The 20,025-nt window shown below is 40.7% G+C and overlaps 1 protein-coding gene across 14 annotated transcripts in view; it reads right to left on the bottom strand.

The window, feature by feature from the left end:
• The window catches only part of LOC112922083 (TLE family member 4, transcriptional corepressor), a 142,814-nt gene that overhangs the window by 53,400 nt on the left and 69,389 nt on the right, over positions 1–20,025 (bottom strand). For 7 of the 14 annotated variants that reach the window (XM_072762784.1, XM_072762842.1, XM_072762825.1 and 4 more), the window contains 2 exons: positions 16,331–16,535; positions 15,058–15,074 (listed from right to left, as the gene is read on the bottom strand). In XM_072762784.1, the coding sequence (XP_072618885.1) occupies positions 15,058–15,074; positions 16,331–16,535 (222 nt within the window). The remainder of the gene's footprint in view (positions 1–15,057; positions 15,075–16,330; positions 16,536–20,025) is intronic. The other 7 variants (XM_072762787.1, XM_072762830.1, XM_072762850.1 and 4 more) reach the window with 1 other exon arrangement.

Raw genomic sequence — 20,025 nt, 5'->3', positions numbered from 1 at the left:
CAAATTGGGAAGGGGGAAATCCAGAAACTGACAAACTGTGTTGCAGCATTCCTGACCAGCAAAACATCTGAAGGGCACAAGTCCAGTGTGGCTTTTTAAAGGTTGTAAAACATGGTGGCCTCCTCAAATCTCTCACCCATGAGCCAAGGTACATAAACAGCAAACTATTTTCCAGTTTGGTATCTGGAAAGAAAACTATAAACGCGCGCACATGCGCACAATACACCTTCCATTTCACATCTAGATAAGTTCCGACAGCCCCGACATCCTCCATTTAAGTGGGAATGAAAACCTCTACTCCTGCCAAGCCCTCCTGGCATCTCACCACTTTATTTGTTCCCATTTGTATCTAATGCTTTTGTCAACAGTTCAACAAAAGTCAAAGCAAACAACCCACTGCAAACACTGGGGGTAACAGCAACAAGCATGAATCCTTCACAATTATCCAGCCCAGCTGCTCCAAAGCTCTTCCGGGCTGCTTTCATTTACAACAGTGTCAACAAAAGGCTGAAACCCAATAACTAGATGGGTCAATATGGCCACTGTATACCCTCTGGAGGAAGAAACGCCGTGCTCCTCCTTTGCTGCTTCAGCAAACATGTAGAATAATTCAGTTAGATGGACAAGTGCTTGTCTAATCATTTGTTATGTGAATTATTCAATGGCTTTCCACGCAAACTACTAAACAGGGCTCTTCAAACATTTCTGCGGCACTTCCAGCTGTCCGACTGCAGAAGCACAGAAAGGAACAAAAGCGGATGAGAACAGAAATCATGACCCGTGTTAGTTTCCAGTGATAATCTCTAGTCTAAGAAAGCCAAGTCTTTACAACTAATCCTTTTGGGTCTAACCTTGCCTGGCATTGTCACTCCAGGCCTAAGCTTCGCTTTGACCCAGACTGGGGGTGGGGCTGAGAGACAGCCACTTACTCAGCCATTCAGGGCATCCTGAGACCTACCATGGCACTCCACCAGCTTTTACCTCATTCAACTTTCAAAGTCTCCCCCCTGCCTTTCATAACCACCGCCAATGAGTACAATATGCATTTATGATTTTTAATGGAGTATGTTAAAAGCATAATTAGAAAGGTATTAACAAGCTACAAAGCGTAGTTTAGGAGTACCTGTTCCTAAAGACTGTATTTTAGAACATCAATGCTCTAACCTAATTTTGATAAAAATGTTGACACTTATTTAACAAAAAATTACTCTGAGATATAACCATCCCAAAACCCCACTTTCCTTTCTTTCCTCTTAAACATATGGCTTGTGAAATCCTACATAAATCCAACAGCCTGGCAAGAGGTAACTTTGGGGTCTGGGCCCTCATCCAGCTGAACCCCTCCCCTCCCTCAGGACTGAAAGGACATGGCCCCACATGCTCCCTGCCTCTAGGCCCTGAGCTGGGCACCAGATCCTGGCATTCTCAACCTTCATGCAGGTTTTACCAAAGTCTTCTTTCTGGAGCTCGCCAAAGGCAGACTAAGTCATTGGTTTGAGCATACCTGGACCTGAGGCCAGCCAATGGGGTACAACAAAGCTTTGAAGTGAGAGCTAGGGAATCTACTACAAGAGCATGGGTGAGGGTCCACATGGGTCCAGCAATGAACTCCAAGGGGCCTGAGAATTTTAAATTCAATCCTGGTCTTTCAGATAATCATGACGGTTTATTTATTAACTGGATTTATAATGCTTAAATAATTAGATATATGGCATGAGGGCCTCCATTTGTACTCTTTACCAGGCCCCATGAATGTTAAGAGGTAGGTCCAACAGGAAGCTAGCATGTCGTTTTGGGAACCCCATCTTTTGAGGTCACTTCTACACCAAAACATTTGGTTTACAGATCTAGGTACAATCCACAACAGGATTGAAAGTATGGATTTCTATAAACAATTTTAAAACATAAAAAGTTCAACAGTTGTTTAAGGATCATGTTGTTTGCTGGGCTAGTCCATATAAGTAAGGATAAAATACCTGAATGCTAGAGAGATCTTTCCCCTTCTAGATTATTTGTGTTCGCTTTCCTTTTCCAGGCTTCAAACAGCCGGATTATAAAATTACTGTCTGCAACACACTTGGTCCAACACAGGTAAAGGAAATAGCAGATTCAACTCATGTCTGCTCCCAATAGCCAGCGGGCTCACTGCCACTTATTACTTCACTGTAGAATTCTCACTTCTTACCAGTAAGAAATCTTTAGGTCTCGGCATAAAGAGGTGGGCTTTCAAAAAACAAATACTAGCCCAGGACATGAAAAACAACTCGAGAATTCTATTTCCTCCTTAAAGTCTTTAATAACCCCTGTAACTTTTATTTTCTGAGGCTAGCTTCCAGTATCAACAAGAAAGTTGGTAACTTTAAAAAATATTCCTGAAAAAAAGAAGAAAAGATCCTTGAAAGAAGACAATTTTGTCTGAACTGAAACGGGGCTATTTACTGGCAGCAGCAACAAAGAACATTTTTTTCTACAGAGAAACCACCTGAAAAGCAAGTTGAGGGGGTTCAAACACCCACAAGTGCAATGATAGGACATTTTAGCCTAGTCCAGTTGGTTTGCTGATGCCTACCAAACACTACCTGAATACGAGTAAAAAGACACACACACAGCACCATCAAGGCTGGGTGTCTGCAGAATGTAGCCACTGGCACGGCTGTCAGTGTTTGCTGAAGGTTCCAGGTTTGCACATCAGCCCTAGCAGCTTCCTGGGAAGACTGCCTCCAAAAAGCTGCCCTCCAATCATCAGAAACTAGTTTTATATGCACATTTTAAAAGAATTTAGGACGACCTGGAAGCTCAGAGAAATGAAGAGGAACCATTCATTAATATATGTTATTCTACTATGTCATGAGTAGGCAGCAGATCTCAGTTTCATACTTTAATATGAAAACAATTTGAGGGAAGGGGTGATGTCTAATGTTTACCATGCACCCCCAAAGACCCAGTTCTGGCATATTTGAGCTTCCAGCTGCTAAATCAATACCTACCAACTTTGATTATTTTATTTAGGGTGCATTGCTCAATTCTCAAACTCTTGTATCAACACCAACAGGTTTCAAAGTCAGGGACCATCAAAATAATAAACTGGCGTTAGCTGTCTAAAGAAAATCAGGAAAACTGCTCAGCCTCAAGGGTTGAGCTGTGCCTTGTTAATATCCAAAGGAAAACATACACATTGACTGTCCTTCCTACTTCAATAACCCTCAATATTAAAGACAACCAAGCAAATCATATATGGGCTAGCATGTTCCATGGACTCGGGTCTTAATACACTTATTAAAGCAATTCCTCACCCTATGTACTACATACACACAGACCACATCCATCATGGGACATCTCATGTGTAATATTCTTGCATTCCTCCCCAGGGAGGAAAGAGGGTCGACCCATAAGGAAGAATGGAGGGAGACCAAAAAAGGGGAGAAGAAGAAAAAAGGAAGAGGAGAAGGGAATTGAAAATGACAAGGGTGAGCAAAACACTTCCCAAGTGAGCATCTGGCAGTGACAGGAGGAAGTGAGCAGAGTCTGCGGCATGGTGCTCCCATGGTCTGGAGGGAGGGCGTCAGCTTGAACACGGGAGGGACTGAAGACAATTCCGTCAGCAGTTGGGGAGTGACTTATCTAACCAAAGTATTCCTGGATGCCTTTATTTTTCTATTAGAGGTCACTCGATTTTCCCAAGAGCAAAAATGTCAGCAGCTTAGTTTAAAATTTCCTAAGTAAGGACAGACTAGGTTACTGCCAGATTTTATTAGGAAAACAGATTCCTTCCAGCCTAAGGACCCAATTCAGGAACCTCCCTCTGACTAGCCCAAATATGGTTTGGTTATAATCCCCAGGCCAAACCTGGGCCTGGGCCTGGGGCTGGGGCAGGGTATGGGATAACTCGGAGACCTTTCAAGTCCTGATCACTGTGGTATAAACACAAGTGATTATTTTAATTTTCTCCAAAGATTATTTTTTCAGGGCAGCCCGATAAGCCCAATAATGCCCAGATTTACTAGAAAATTTTTTATTCATTTCCCCATGCACCAGAAAGTAAGCTAATAACATCCCACCGAGAGTGCTGTCAGGCCAAATCCCTCCACTGCCGAATGCACTACCAGGATAAATCTCCCTTCACTTGCCATTCCACCATCCACTTTAGGGCAAGACCCTGGGGACTGCTCCAGATTACCCCTCCACACACAGTGTCACAGGCACAAGCCCGAGTGGCCCAATCAGTGCCAAGAAAAGAACAAACTAAAAAAGATTAATTCACAGATGTTCATGCATTTCACATACACTGTGCCCCATGGTCCGTTGCTAGGGCAACAGGAGACCACCAGTGCGAGCTTTATTGGCTTTATGAAGTGCGTCTCGGGGACTATAGTCCGAGAAATGCTGCATAATAATAGTGTGGCTTTTCTGAAGCCTTGTTTTGTGCTGATCCACATTTAACCTTCCGAGTATTATAAAGAGCCATCATTATGCACGGCCTTCAAACCCTCCCACCACCACCACCAAACTGCCTCAACTTTCTATCTAGAGACATTAAAATGCATCTCCTGGGGGTCCATTTTAGGAAGATCCATGTTAAGCTCCTCCACCAGTTCCACTAGGGAAAAAAAAGACCTACAACCATTTAAAGATCACTGTATTAGTGCAGCTGACCACGTCAACAATTTGTGAGCAGTACAGAAGCTACTACAAAACCAAAACATGCACATGCCCCGTATTTTCTATGCATGGAGAGGAACCTTGCTTTTGAATATCACAGTCAGTTTTAACCAGAAGGAACAGCAGAACCAGCAAGCCTTATCAGGTCAAAGTCTCTTCCTATCTAACAGAACTTCCTGTGATGATGGGAATGCTCCTTACCTGCACTGGTAGGGCAGCTATGGTGCCATACTAGGCCACTCAGCACATGAAGTGTGGCTAGTGGAACGGAGAAACTAGTTTTTAAATTTTTATTTCATCTTAACAAATTCAAATTTAAAATGTTTTACATGGCCAGCGGCTACTATATTCATGCAGTTTTAGAGGCTGACTACACCAAGACAACTAGGTAGGTTTTAAAAAGTTCACAAAACGCTGTCTCTTCATGCTTCTGGTCTCTGTTTAATTAACACAAATATAACTCCAAGGAAATATACACAGAACCAGTATTCAGGGCTGGCTGTCGCTCACTGTGCTGGCTCCCAACAGTCCCTGGCCTCGGCCTAATCAGCCTGGTTCTTTGTCCAACAGGCCCAGGGATGAAGACTGACTTCCCCCTTCCCCTGACTTTCCCCTTCCCCCCTCCCCCCTAACCCAGGGTGGGAGGTTAAAATCACAAATGTCACAACTCTCAGAGCAGTAGCACAGATCAAGTGTTAATCTAAAGGGAAGGGGTGGGTGAGGGGGGAGAATACAGGCTGGCTGGGCGAGGGAGGATCTGGAATGAAGAGGAGAAAAATAAAGCCAGTGAATAGATCAATAGAAGCAACAGCTTACATTCAGATTCACAGGAGAAAGAACACACCGAGACAATCATTTCCTGGGAAAAGCTCAAGCCTAATGAGAATTTACTCTGCTCCTTTATGTGACAACCAGCCCTTTTGTGGCACGGGCTTCCTGACTGACAGGAACCCAGGGCCCCTTAATAGGATTTCCATATTATTTCCAACACCTGCCCAGAAGTTATTTGTTTACATTGAAGGAGGCAAGATTCTCAAATCAGACATCTGCTTCTAGTTCAGGCATATCTTAGGAAACCATCTAGAAAGCAGCTTTGTTACCATGGTGACATTTTTATTTTCCGCCTTTAGTTGGCTCAAAACATTAGCATTTCCAATTTTATTTTGTTGTTCAAAAGGCCAAATGTCGCTCAAGAAAACACAAGTTTAAAGAAAGATAAATGAAGAGAATACTCAAAAATTTCTAGAATTAAAATGACCATAATAAATAAATAAAAATGAGGTGGTGTTATATTGCCTACTGGCCTCTCTCATTGGGTGGCATCACTAACCTGTTTACCTCCCCTCTCTCTTTCTCTTCTTCCCCTAGATTCTGAATACTCAGCAACTTGAAAAGTACCAATTTTGAAAGACAGATTCAAGAATCCTTAGGGTGTGATACAATTAAATAATGAGTTCATTTCCATGAAAAAGAATTCCTCTTGCTCACCCTATCACGATACATCACAGAAAGCTCACTTACAACAATAATACTTAAGACATTTTAACTTCCACCCCACTGCAAATCAGGACCAGGGCGGAGGGGAGGGGAGTGCGAAGGATAGGAAAGCATAAGCTTTTCTCGAACATTTAGACGTTGAGGAGGGATGGAATATTCAACAGCGAGGGAAGAAAGGGAGATTATGTGGGAGTGGGTTCCATGTAAGTGTATGCCTGTTTTCTGCTGGGTTGAAGCTCAACTACAAGCATCAGGGATCCCAGGGGTGGGGGGAGGGAAGGTGCTTAACCACCAACTATAACTACCACAAATAAATAGGAATCTAAATTACAGTACTAGTAAGGGAAGCTTGAAATGTTTTTTAAAGTACTGTAATTTACTACATGCAGAAATAATTGAATTGGTTCAGAGTAATGAATCTGATAAAGTTAAGGTAATAGTACTTTGGTTCGATTTTTAGATTCAAAGTAAATCAACTAAGTATTCAACTCTAAGATTTAAGGTTTTGCTTTGACAGATCCAAGCAGCATTTGATCTTGAAACAGGATTTTGTTACTTTCAATTAATGGTAAGCTTATTTAAAAGAATTTAAAATTCTTGCAGAAGTACTACTCAACTCTCAGCACAATTCCTTTTAGCACTCTTTTCGTGAGACCCAAAGTGTGTTCAACCCTGTCCCAAGGTAGCTGCCATGGTAATAATTAGACAAGATTCCTCTTTACATTTGAAAGACAACCCTTGGGCAGCCCCGGTGGTGCAGTGGTTTTAGCACGGACTGCAGCCTGGGGTGTGATCCTGGAGATCCAGGATAGAGTCCCACGTCAGGCTCCCTGCATGGAGCCTGCTTCTCCCTCTGCCTGTGTCTCTGCGCCTCTCTCTCTCTCTCTCTCTCTCTGTCTCTCTGTCTCTCAATAAATAAATAAAATCTTAAAAAAAAAAAAAGACAACCCTTATTAGTGATGCCCGCCGCCCCCCCCCCCCCCACCAGCAAAGGGAGCCTATAACCTAAAAGATACATGAATTACTTCAAACCACCACAGACCAAGATATATAGAAGTTGGATGCAGGTAAATGAAATGATTACCAGCAGAAATGATTCAAGAAAGTGAGAAGTAGGAGTATGCAGCTACACTGGATGATCTTATAATTTTGCCAGAGGAGGTTATGGGTAAGTGTTACTGGAAGAATACAAAAAAGATGGTGAACAATTCTTTGGAATAGTTCTTTTGAAAGAATTCCCTACATTTTGAGAAACAAATGCCTTTGAAATTAAAGTGCCAGTTAAAATGTTTTGATAGAGGCACCTGAGTGGCTCAGTGGTTGATGAGTGTCTCCTTTGGCTCAGGTCTTGATCCCAGGGTTCTGGGACCAAATCCTGCATCGGGCTCCCCACAGGGAGCCTGCTTCTCCCTCTGCCTATGTCTCTACCTCTTTGTGGGTCTCTCATGAATAAATAAATAAAATCTTTAAAATAAATAAAACGTTTTGATAAATCCTAGGCCCTTCTAAAAATTTTCAAAATGTTAGATATTAACTTTACTGTGCAATAGTTTTCAAGAAATGAAATGCGTCCTAATTAAGAAAAGTAGATACATTAAACATCAGGAGGAAAATGTTTGTCTAATAATTCAGAGGACTGGTTCATGGAGGAAAAGAAAGCACCCTTGCCAAAAATCAATTGGGGAAGGCCAACCCCACCACCAACCCGCCCCTGTTAATTACTATTTGTTCTGCCTGGGTGATCAGTGGTGGAGGAGGGCACAACAAACAAGCACGTCTGCCCTAGTCACATCATTAATCCATTCATGCTTGCCACCTGAGGACCAGCTATGCCCTAAAGATATTTATTCATCTGTTCGAAAAAACAAATAATTACAACATATTTTCTGGAATTAGGGCACCTGTTGCATTTCGCACAGCTTACATGCCTAGAGGCAGGTATCAATTAATACTGAACGAATTACTGCATCATAAACACATAGAACAAAAGTTCCTAGTTGTCCTTTGATCAGGTACTCTGAATAGTAAAATACACATTAGAAACAAATCCTACAAAGAACAACAACAACAAAAAAAGCAACTCAATGATGCTGAAACATTTCATTTCAAATTACCATCTTATTTTGGAAAACTGAAAAAGAGTTAAACACTGAATGCTTGAGGGCATACTTTAAACTATCCCTCTCCCCCGCCCCCAACCTCCCAAATGAAATACAATTACCAGTGTGTTTATTTAGCTAATAGTATGGCCAACTTTACTGATGAAACATACCCTGTGGTAGAAGATTCTTACTGTAAAATGCACTTATAGGATGGAAGTGAATTACATAAGAAAACATCTAATTCCAAATGCTTGAAAAAATACCTAGCATCCCTTGTGATCCAGGGAAGTTAAAGTGACTTGCTGCGCCCTTGACACAAAGCTCTTACTAGAGGGAGGGAGGATTCCTAGCAGTGTCTGGATTTTCCTAATTCAATTACAATTCCCTTCTTAACTAATCTTTGATTTGTCTACCTATATGGTTCCACAAAGAAGATTAAGATTCTTGCCTTCAAGGAGCTAAAAGTTTAGTGGAAGAAAATTTTACTCTGTGGGGGCAAAGGGCGTATTTAAGACACCACCCAAGGAAACAGATGTACTTAACATATTTTAAAAATCCTACTTAAAAATCTATTTTTAAAGGTCTGTCTTAAGCAATATTTATGTTTGGAAAGTGAAGTTCGATTTCAAAGACATCATAGTCTGGGTTTGAAGGTTAAAAGATACTAAGAGAATTCTATTTGTCAATGATCAGCATCATTTCTAGATATTTTACTCCCTTATAGATAAATTTCATTAAACTGTTCATCACCGGGCAGCCCCGGTGGCGCAGCGGTTTAGCGCCGCCTGCAGCCCAGGGCGTGATCCTGGAGACCCTGGATCGAGTCCCACGTCGGGCTCTCTGCATGGATCCTGCTTCTCCCTCTGCCTGTGTCTCTGCCTCTCTCTCTCTGTCTCTATGAATAAATAAATAAAATCTTTAAAAAAAAAAAAAAACAGTTCATCACCAACACTACGTGCAAACCAAGGGGTCATTCTATCCATCTTCCCAGTGTAAGAAAAGACTTTTCCTCGTATGATTCAGCAGAAAGTATTTTTGTCACCACAAGGAAGCATAAAGAGACATCTAGAATATGGCCAGTCTACAGAAGGACAGCCCAGGCTCTTCAACAAATGGCAGTGGCATAGGAAAAATTTTAAAAACGAAAGAGAACACTCAGATTAAAGAGACTTGAGAGATATTATAACAAAATGAAATGGATCCTATTTGGGCCCCCATTTCAAGCAAACCAATTACTGGAAATCATCAAAGACGTTTGCTTATAGGCTGGATACTTAAGAAGCTATCAAGTAATTACTTTTATTGAGTGATTAAAGGCATTATAGTCACCAAAAAAAAAAAGTCTCTTATTTAAAGAGATGTATTCATTTTACATCCTCAAGTACATAAAGGCAAAATGCATGCTATCTGGAGTTTGCTTTAAAATACTTTAGCAAAGAAATAAAGGAATAGATTAAAATGTGGCTAAAGGGAACCTGGGTGGTTCAGTGGTTGAGCATCTGTCTGCCTTTGGCTCAGGTCATGATGCTGGGATCCTGGGACCAGTGCCCCATCAGGCTCCCTGCAGGGAACCTGCTTCTCCCTCTATGTCTCTGCCTCTCTCTGTGTGTCTCTCACGAAAAAATATTAAAATAAAATGTGGCTAAAAATCGATAGCTCTTACACCTCAATGCTAAGTATAGGAATGATCTTTGCACTATGACTTCTACTTCTAAGTAGGTTTTAAATTTTTATTAACAAAGGATAAGACTAAGTCACACAAAAAGCTCTGTGATGTGGACAGGGCCTTAACACCTCTAATCCTTTCCTCGAGTCTGAAGGAAGGCTAAAGGCAGGCTAAGCATATGGCACCCACCTTTGCAGCTGAAATCTCAACTATGAGTTACACATGCAGCAAATGGGGCGTGAGCAGGAGCCCACCTTATTTTTCCCCTAGGTCAGAATGGATAAGATGCAGTGTCCAAGTTACAGTCCTTAATTAGATAGCTTTTCTCAGGTTACTGATGACTGAGGGAAAAAATAGGACATAATGCAAGCCCTGATACAGTTTAGTTTGGTAGGGAGTTTTTCTTTATTTTTTATTTTTTGTTTATACCCTTCTCTTTAATGTTTTACAGATTTCATCTTTTTAATCTAGTCTATTACTTTAATCTAGTCTATTACTTTTTAGTCTACTCTATTATGCCCTTTTCTTTCTATAACATGTCCTTCTAAAACTCTATGTAATGAAAATTAATCCCACCAAGCTTTCTCCCAAAAGGTAAAATTACAAACATTCGTATCTTAAACAGGTGCATGGGGGTGGGGGGGGGGGGTGCTTAAAAACACAACTGCCTGGACCATTTGGTTATCCCCTCTTGTACTAGCCTTTCTTTCTCAAGTGGCTTCTTCTCCACTTTCTTCCACACAAGGCACACCAAAGGGTTAAACATATAAAAGGCACATTCTTTTTGGACTGATACTCCTTTGAGACAGAAAAAACAAACAAACAAAAACCAACCCCACCAGTCACACAAGATACCGGAACTGAACCTTAACCATCAAGTCTTTTTTTTTTCTTCTAATTTTTTTTAATTAAAAAAAAATTTGTTTTAACCATCAAGTCTTGATGTACAAAGTGAAGTGGCAAACAGAAGTAATCATTCTGTTAATTCAAGCTAAAAACCCACTTTCACCTTAACACCCAACTAATGAGGTAAAAGTGCTTTCTTGGCCTGAATCACACACTTCAGTTTTTACTAAAAACAGCCTTAGTCTAATTCTCCATTGATAAACCTCTTTGGCAACAGAAAATAATTGGAGACGAGAAGAAAAGCAACGTATGATGTTTTAGTCACCTGCACAGAATAAACACCAAAATACAGCTGAGGCAAAATGAACAGGCATTGCCTTAGATGTGACTAATGAACAGATCATTATGAAAACCCTTAAACAAAAACAAAGAATTCACATACGACAGGGAAGGGTGGATGACGCAGTATATACACTCACAGAAAAGCATTTAGCTTGAAAAGTAACTAAATGTAAGTTTAGAAAAATAAAGTGCACCATCCATACTTACACTAGCAAAAATTACAAAAATTATAAAGTATTGTACTTTCCACTGGTGTGGAACAAAAACAGCATTTTTTAGATGGTACACTGTTTCTGGAGATTAATCTGACAGTGTATGAGTCACTAAAAATGATCATACTCTGATGATGAACACAGCATTTTGGGGAAGACGATCCAATGAAATAATAAAGTAAAAGTGCTACCACTATGTATGAAAAACGTACTTATTTTACAAATAAAATAGGCAAATCCTTCCCATGGCTGACTCAAGGAGGTTATTGCATTTGGGATTAAAAAAAACAAAAAAACAAACAAACAAAAAAAAAAGGATACCTATTATACATTAAAAGGACGAACGAAGTAATAAAGTTTGCATAATAATATCAATTTGGAAGGGGCCGTGGAGCTTATCAATAGTTAGTGATGGTGAATTTTGCTATTTCTTTTGAAGCTGGTCTTTATTTGGGTATCCATTATTTGCTAGAAGGTATTAGAATTGTATAGACCTTTGGAAGTCATAATTTCTCAACCTCAAATTCCAGGGAAGTTTTGGGCAATTTGGCCTTCACAGTTCTAAATCATAATCCTCACTTCAGCCACTGCGATGAGAATGACCAGTGATGTGAGGAATCTCATGACTTCTCTTCATGAACTGGTATGACCACAATGAGGCAGCTCCTGGTAGCATGTGGAAATGACTGCTCTGTCCCCACTTTGGAACCAGCCAACCTACTTCAGCACTGGAAGGTTCTACTACCCCAGAAAATGTTTCCTTGGTTTCACTTATGTTGTTTCAAGGGATGAGAGAAATGGTACTAAGTGCACCAGTAGATGGTGAGAAGGCCCCCAGTCAGGAGAGAGGGGTAAGAGCCTCATTTCAAGGAACCTCTTGAGACAGCTAAATTTGGGTCTTCCAATCTACCACTAAGGATAAGAGTGGATCATGGCCCATGTTTCTGGGGCTTAGTTTTGGACACATGGAGTTACCAGATAGCCAAATGACAAGCAGGTCCCCTGGATGTTTACCTCAACCGCCTAAAATACACACCATTCTGGTTTCTCATCCCCAAATAAATTGATTCTTGGGCTCCCAGAGTGCTTTCTCTTAGGTCCACATTTATATTCTCTACCACTTGTTGAAAAACTTCAGATACAGGTCTGTAAATAAAAGGCTTAGGAATAAACTTGGCTACTGAAGCTATAGAAAACAAGATCAATAAAGCCAATAGCATGTGGGTTTAGTGGCCACAGAACTTCCAAGAAGAGAAAAGAAAAGCAAGAAAAAGGCCCAGGGCTTTAACAAGTGAATTCCTCTCATTTTACTTGACACCTAAAAAGGTAAAGGCACCTTAATTACCTGAATCTTTACAGTACGCTTAAATTACATTTTATGAGCTATTCTGAAATCTGCCCTGTTTAATAATCTGTAACGTCAAGAAAACATTTTAAAGTGTCTCTCACAATTAAACCCATCCACAACCTTGTATAAATCAAAATTTTGCTACCATATCAAAATGTTACACTGGGGCTGTATAACATTGCCCACATCCTCATTACATGCAACACTAATTACTACCAGCAGATTCAGAATTTTCTGCACATTAGAGGCTTTTAGAGGAGCTATAAAAAATTTCAGGCACCATTAATTTAAATTTGTATTGAAATTTCCTTTTGACAGATGGCCAAAAATTACTTATTATTTAGAGTACCAGAGCTGCCTGTTTGCACATTAGAAGAGGAAAGGGAAAAATTAAAAGCAAGAAGGAAATTTATGTCACGTTCATTACCTGTTAAATGTTAAGGAGCATTATCCTGCATGAATAAATTATTTCATACAAGCCTGACTCCAGCTGCAGGCAACTGGCATGCTCCGGCTGATAAAAACCATCTCAAGTCACACAGCAGACAATCATAAAAAGCTCCTCTTAACCAGGAGCCACTTAAGGGAGGATGAGGACGATCAATGGAACAAGCAACTAACTGCTTCTCTGAGCATCACAGAACACATTTACGAAAATTAGCAAACTTGTTTCACCTTGCAAAGCCGCAGCACAGCCCCAAACCTGACACAACTTCAAATCTTGAGAACTATACCCAACAGAAACATCTATTTATAGCTACCATTCCATAATAAATCAAGGCTAAATCACCCACCTCTATTTCTTTTTTGTTTTCCCCCTGGCTTCTAGCTATATAGACACTCACTCCCAGACTCATCCTGAATGATTATAGATGATTTCAAAATACACCCTTGCTCTGGCATAAGGGAATATAAAATGTAATTGACACAAAAGTGTGCACTGGAGTATAAATATTTTCAGTCTTCCGAGAGTGGGGCAGGAGAGGGGAGGCTTTTGTTTAGTTCACTGGCCTGCCTAAAGGTATGTATTTATCATAAGAAGGCAGGGAATGTTTATATTATTGGCTCCAGAATAACTAGACAGGCTTTTCCAAGGGCTGCTATCAGTTAATCCTGGTCAGTGCATTTACTTACTACTTCCTAAGCACACCTGTGTGGAACACTTAGCTCAAAATTGCTTTTTTAAAAATCTGGGTATTGATATGCACATTACACAACAAAATACACAACTGTAAAAGCATAATTAAATAATTCAGTGTGTGCAGTTCCAATTGTAAATGTTGACATTTCTACGGGGGTGTACAGATGCCCTTTCAAACTACAAAGACTCTTGAAGGGTAAAATAGATAGACTTAATTTTTATTTTCCATTATGTAAGGGTTTTGGAAAAAAGGACAAGGAGTAAAGAGGCTTTCAAAGTGATAGCACAGGTGGTTTCAGGGAAAGATTTTAGTATTCATACACTTCATACACATAACTTCATTAAAAACTACAAGAAATGTAACTGCCTAAGTTCCAAGACAATTGTTGCTAAACACAAGGAAAGGAATCGACAGCATCTGTGCACTGGCCAATGCTTGAGAACTGCCTTGTCCTTCTAATCTTTACAAAATACAGCACATATAAGATAGGCAATTATGCACAGCACAGTGGCATTTTACATTGTGCCTGGCTCAAAAGTGATCAAGCAGTTTTCATACTTTCCTCATTTCCTGCCATGGTAGGCTGTTTTTCTTGTTTGCTTACTCTATAAATTCAGGCATCCTTAGCACATCCCATTCTGGTATCGCACAATCACATCCAAATCATTAGGCCCTAAATACTTTTCCTCTTTCCCTACAACTTGTCTATAAAGTGATACAGAGGCAGATAAGAGACATGCACAACCTAAGAATAACTTGCTCTCCTGGAAAACAAGATGGTATTAAATAAATAAATAAATTTCCTTCTGGCAGAGAGGAATGCTTTTATACATTTTCTTAGGGAGTTTTGTAGGATGGAACTGTTTTCTAAGACGAGATTAATGTGTATTTCTTATAAATCAATTTATTTAACTTTTCATTTTTATCTTACAGCCATAGGCTAACAGGGGTGGGGTGGGGGGTAGTTATTCTTCCTCACATAGCAAGACATAAAATACGCAATGTGAGCCAGATCTTCCGGAGTTCCATCTTGGTCTAAAAATGCAATTTTGACAGAAAAATGAGACCAGGATTTTCAAAAATCTCAACCACTTAACTGAAAGTAGTCAAAAATACAGTTAACCATTTGGTAAAACCCACCAAATCATTCTGTAAATCTCAAAGAATCTGTCACTAGATTTATTCAAATCATTTAGAGACGGTTAAGCCATTCAATTCCTTCATCTGTGAATTTGAGTCCTACCTTGATGGAGTCTCTGTCTATAGGCACAACAGCAGCAATACAGGTGGTGGGAAGAAGGAAAAAGAAAAGTACCAGTTAGTTTACATAAAATCATATATTTATCAAACTTGATCTCTGCTAAATAATAAATGGCACAGATGTCATCTTTGCAGTAAAGTTAATTATTAATACTACTCAACCAGATCCACAAGGTGCCAATCTACCTTTGACACAATTTCAGAAACCAAAGCTGGAAATTCAGATTATTTATACTCCTTATCAACTTGTCCACTTATAAAAGTGTTCACAGTCATGCTTCAGCTCTGCGTCACAGCATTACTGTAACTGGATGGGAAATACTACAGTTTCCAACATCAGAGATGGGAAATTCATGTTTGTGTGATAAAATCATTTACACAAGGTTATTATTCATGGTAATGACACTGAAACAAGAGTAGATATGAGGTTTTAATTATAACCACACCCTTCTAACCAATGAACCACCCATGTGCTAACTAAATTCCCACAAAAGAAAGTGGGGAGAGAGACTTCTTCATTTGCTTTTCTGCCACTGGCTAATACAAATTATTAGTAAGCACCATATAAACATACGGTCACATCAAAATAACTCTGAACTCATCATATACTTTAAATGGAGGGAGGAAACCAATCTGGAGGGAGCACAACTGTCCTTCAAATCAATTACTTGCATAAACAATTGTGTCGTTCTTATAGGAAGAAATGAGTTAATTTCATGCTTCTAGACAGCCTGTGCGAGAGAGGTAGTTAAAGCCAACAGATTTCATTAATTTGGGCTGCACACTCTCAATTACTAAGACTACTAAAATTGTTTTCTTACCTGAGAGATTTTTATTGCACCATATAGGCTGATCTGATTTATAACTAATAACTGACTCTGTCAAGTTATCAAGTGAGTCTTTATCAGTGAGTCCTTCCCCAAAACAGAATAGGTCAAAATTAGCCACTAATGCCACTTGCTACTTCAAACACAGAGCACTGTGGGATTGTATTACTGATTTAGTCTTGGGGATCAAAGGCAATAACTAGGAAACCAGACCCCTTGCCTTTGGGGACTGCATTCACTGTTGCCAACCACTAGAGGATCATTTGGGGAAAAAAACGCTTCCAATAATTCATTTACCTTCCAGAGGAAATCCTTTGTGTAGTCACTGGTTAAATTAAATCCAGAGACAGAATAAACAATGGTTATCCAGAACCTACCCTCCTTGGCAGGTAGGTAACAGCGGATTGACATCTTGAAAGAATCACTCACCTCTTTGGTGATCATTGTCATGGTGCTTCTTCTCATCTTTAATTGGAAGGTGGGACTGGCCTCCCAGGGCACTGGACAGGGCCAGAAGGCCAGCGCTGCTCCCAATGGGTGGAATGGCAGGGGGCTGAAGCCCCGAAGGGTGCGGGGTCAGAGGAACTGGCAGACCATGTCCATGTGATAAATGCTGGGCCTGGAGTTGTTGCTGCTGTGAGGAATGAGACAAAGATATTGAACTTGTTCCCTGTATCCGTGCCCCATCCCCCAGCCACCAAAAAGAAAAGAGGTGCAAATGATCAAGGAAAACTCAGCACCCACAAAGGACAAGATTTATCCTTCTATATAGATTTTTTAGAAGGGGAGGGAGGGAGATGTAGAGGGGAGACATACTCTTTTTTACATAGATTTGGGGGTTTTGCACCGTATTGTAAGGAACTTTAATTTTTACATAGTAAAGTTAGCTAAGTAACTTTTAATAGCTGAAACTCAGCTTTCTCCAACTAAATGTCTGTATTTTGTTCTCCAAAACATACGGCCTCGCTATCCTACATTTCTAATCAAAACATATACGTGACTAACTGTTAAAGTAGTTATGTTGAACAAAAAAAAAGCTGAAAATTGAGAAAATTAGTGTTAAACAGTTCTCCCAGAACCACTGCACAGCATGCGGCGGGAGTTAATTTGAAAGAGAAAACCTGAATTAACAACCCAGAAAAGGAAACCGGTTGCAGCCACCGTTTTAAGCCCTTTAAGTGTCCTCAGCGGTACTTGAGCAAATTACTAAAGAAAATCTAATGTAGCAAGGCTGGGGTCCTCCTGTAGGCTTGCTCAATAATGCTGAAATAATTGGGCACTCTGTGCACGCTTAGTGATGCTCGAATGGAAAGCTAGAGGCCTGCCCTTGCACTCTTCTCCAGCGGCCGCCTCGCTGTTGTGACAGGTTTATCTGAGTGGGACTGTGATGCATGCACCAGTAACTGTGCTGACAAGAGTTTAAAGTCATTTTTACCAGCACACTGGCAACACATGGAGAAAGCCCTTGAGAGGCTGGAATGGGAGTGCTTGACCTCAGCAGAGGCCGCATCAAGCTTGGCTACAGGAAAGGCTCTGGGCAGGCCCTGCGGCCTCCTCGGCCTCCTAGGAGTGGGGAGGTGGGAGGGGGAGGCGACAAGACGACGGGAAGTTTAATACCTCCGCCCACCGGAACCCCCTTCTGCCTGAGATTCTGTCTGCCTAACCCTGTTCTAGGGGAACAAGTGCTAAGGAATTCTCAGACTAACTTTTGCAGTGATTACATTTTAATTAATGCTTCCAAGTCAGTCACTTGTCAGGTCTACCCTATGACAGCCAAACAGTTTTCTAGACTCTTTCCAGGTAGGACTGCGTATGCTGCTCCCTTCCACTGAGAAAAAGGATCCTGAAAGGCTTTTTTTTTTCTTTTCAAGAAAATATTTCAAAGAAAAAGTATTTTTTTCTTCTCCCCAAATGACTTTTATTTCCTTCCTCTTTTCACTCTATACGTCTTCCTGTGTCTGACTATAAAAGTCAAAGTATAGCATTAATTAGCTCTTTTCTCCAATTGACCTACAACTATTTTCTGGCTACATGCACTTAAAATATAGTCAATAAAGTACTAACACCTTTAAAGCAAGTTTACATCAATAAAATGGACAAATTGGAGCAGTGATCCAGATATTGTACCAGCCCGTGCCCACCCTACAGTCCTGTGAAGCACTAACTGCAGGCTTCAAGATAGCGTATTGCTCCCCCTGAGGAGCCAAAGTCATGCTGCTCATAATTCTTTCTGTACTGTTACTTAGTGGTGACCAGGAAGTATGAGCACACCATCCTATTTCCTAAATGTGCAAAAAAAAAAAAAAAAAAAAAAAAGATGTCTAGGAAGAAAACAAGGCCTTTAGGTAAATATATGGCAAATTTATTTCAGAACCTTTTCAACTGAAATCACCAGAAACTTTTTGAATTCCCTTTCTCTTCTAAATCTCCTAATACTTGATGTCTATGGGTCAGGCACATACCCACTTTGTACCTCAGATCAAAGTTCAATTGGCAAGCATTCATTAAGAGCCTGCAAATGTGTCTTCTTTTATCATCCTTCCCAGACTCTAAGCTCTGTGAGACTACATCTGACGCAAACCTGAGCTACCTGCAAGCATTGAGACTCAGAATACCTGGGCAATTCCAAAGTATGTGCATTTATTTTATTAGACATTTAAAAAAAAGCCTCAGCCAGAAGCATTTCCTTCAATGATCCAGGTGTTTCACTTCCATTTTTCTTTCTCAGGACAAAAAATAAGCACTCTCATCTTCATTTCTCTATGCAACCAGGAACATTTCAAAGGCAGAGAAAAAAAAAAAAAAAAAAACCTGAGTCTGTTGCATATGCCATTCACAGTAGAGACTTCTGGAGAGCCTCACTATTCCACCTCCAAGTAGCTCTGGCACTACTAGCTTCTCCCATTCTCCACTCTGGCCATCTTTCTGAGGCCAAGACCCTGCCCCACCTACACAGGCTGTGTCAGCTTTCCATTCCCTCCTTCCTTTCAGTGCAGTTGATTCTGCAGTGCTCTTCCTCACCTTCAACTGTTCTGCCACTGATTCTGTCCTTCTGCCAGCCAGCTGGATACCAGCATCCCTAGGATTTTGTTTAAGATGAATTGTCTAGTGAACGCCAAAAGAACTTGGGGTAGCACTTTTTCAGGAGGGAAAAAAACACTGTATTTTAATCACTTTGTGCGTCCTCCACTGCCCCCAACACAGTGCCCTGTACATAATTGGCATTTGATAAATGTTTGTTAAATTTAATTAAAATAACCTTTTTTTGCCCTCTTTAGCTACTGGCCTGTGTGTTGTGTGTGTGTGTGTGTGTGTGTGTGTGTCCTTGACTTTGCACAGCCAAACTTCTCTAAAAACTAGTGCAAATCTGCTCTCTCCACTTCTTAGGAAGCCCCTTCTGTGTACACACACACACACACACACACACACACACTCCCTCCTTCTTTAACTCTCTAAATCTGGATTCTGGGGATCCCTGGGTGGCTCAGCAGTTTGGAGCCTGCCTTTGGCCCAGGGCATGATCCTGGAGTCCCGGGATCGAGTCCCACATCGGGCTCCCTGCATGGAGCCTGCTTCTCTCTCTGCCTGTGTCACTGCCTCTCTCTCTCTGTCTCTTGTGAATAAATAAAACCTTAAAAAAAAAATCTAGATTCTGAGCCCCTTCTCCTGAAACTGGTGACCACACTGCAATTATTTCAAGACTTTACAGTTTTCTTCCTCTCTGACATACACACAGCCACAGACAGTACACTCTCCTTGCTGAGACTTCACTCTGCCTGCTTCGGAAGAGGCCTCTCTTACTTGTCTGAATGCTCTGCTATTAGCTTTCCTTCTTGGTGTTTTCTTCTCCTGCTCACTAAAGAGGAACAGTCCTCAACCTTCTGCTCCCCTCAAATGCTCTGATGGCCCTGTTCTAACTTCTTGCCAGACAGTTCTACTTGGCAGTCCAGCATTATTATTATGTGACAACAAAAATGTTTCATACAAATGCCCTAGGTAACTTCTGCTGGCCCAGGTTAATCGGCCACCATCGACTTGTCTTTCTTCTGTGCTCCCACATCCTGAATCACCAGAGTCTATCAGTTCCCAAATAATTCCTTATATTTCTAACACCACCATACCTA

This window comes from Vulpes vulpes, chromosome 1 (assembly GCF_048418805.1).
Source record: "Vulpes vulpes isolate BD-2025 chromosome 1, VulVul3, whole genome shotgun sequence".
In the NCBI taxonomy this organism is placed as follows: domain Eukaryota; kingdom Metazoa; phylum Chordata; class Mammalia; order Carnivora; family Canidae; genus Vulpes; species Vulpes vulpes.
Note: the sequence above shows the minus strand (reverse complement) of the source record. Positions and strands in the feature narration are given on the sequence as shown.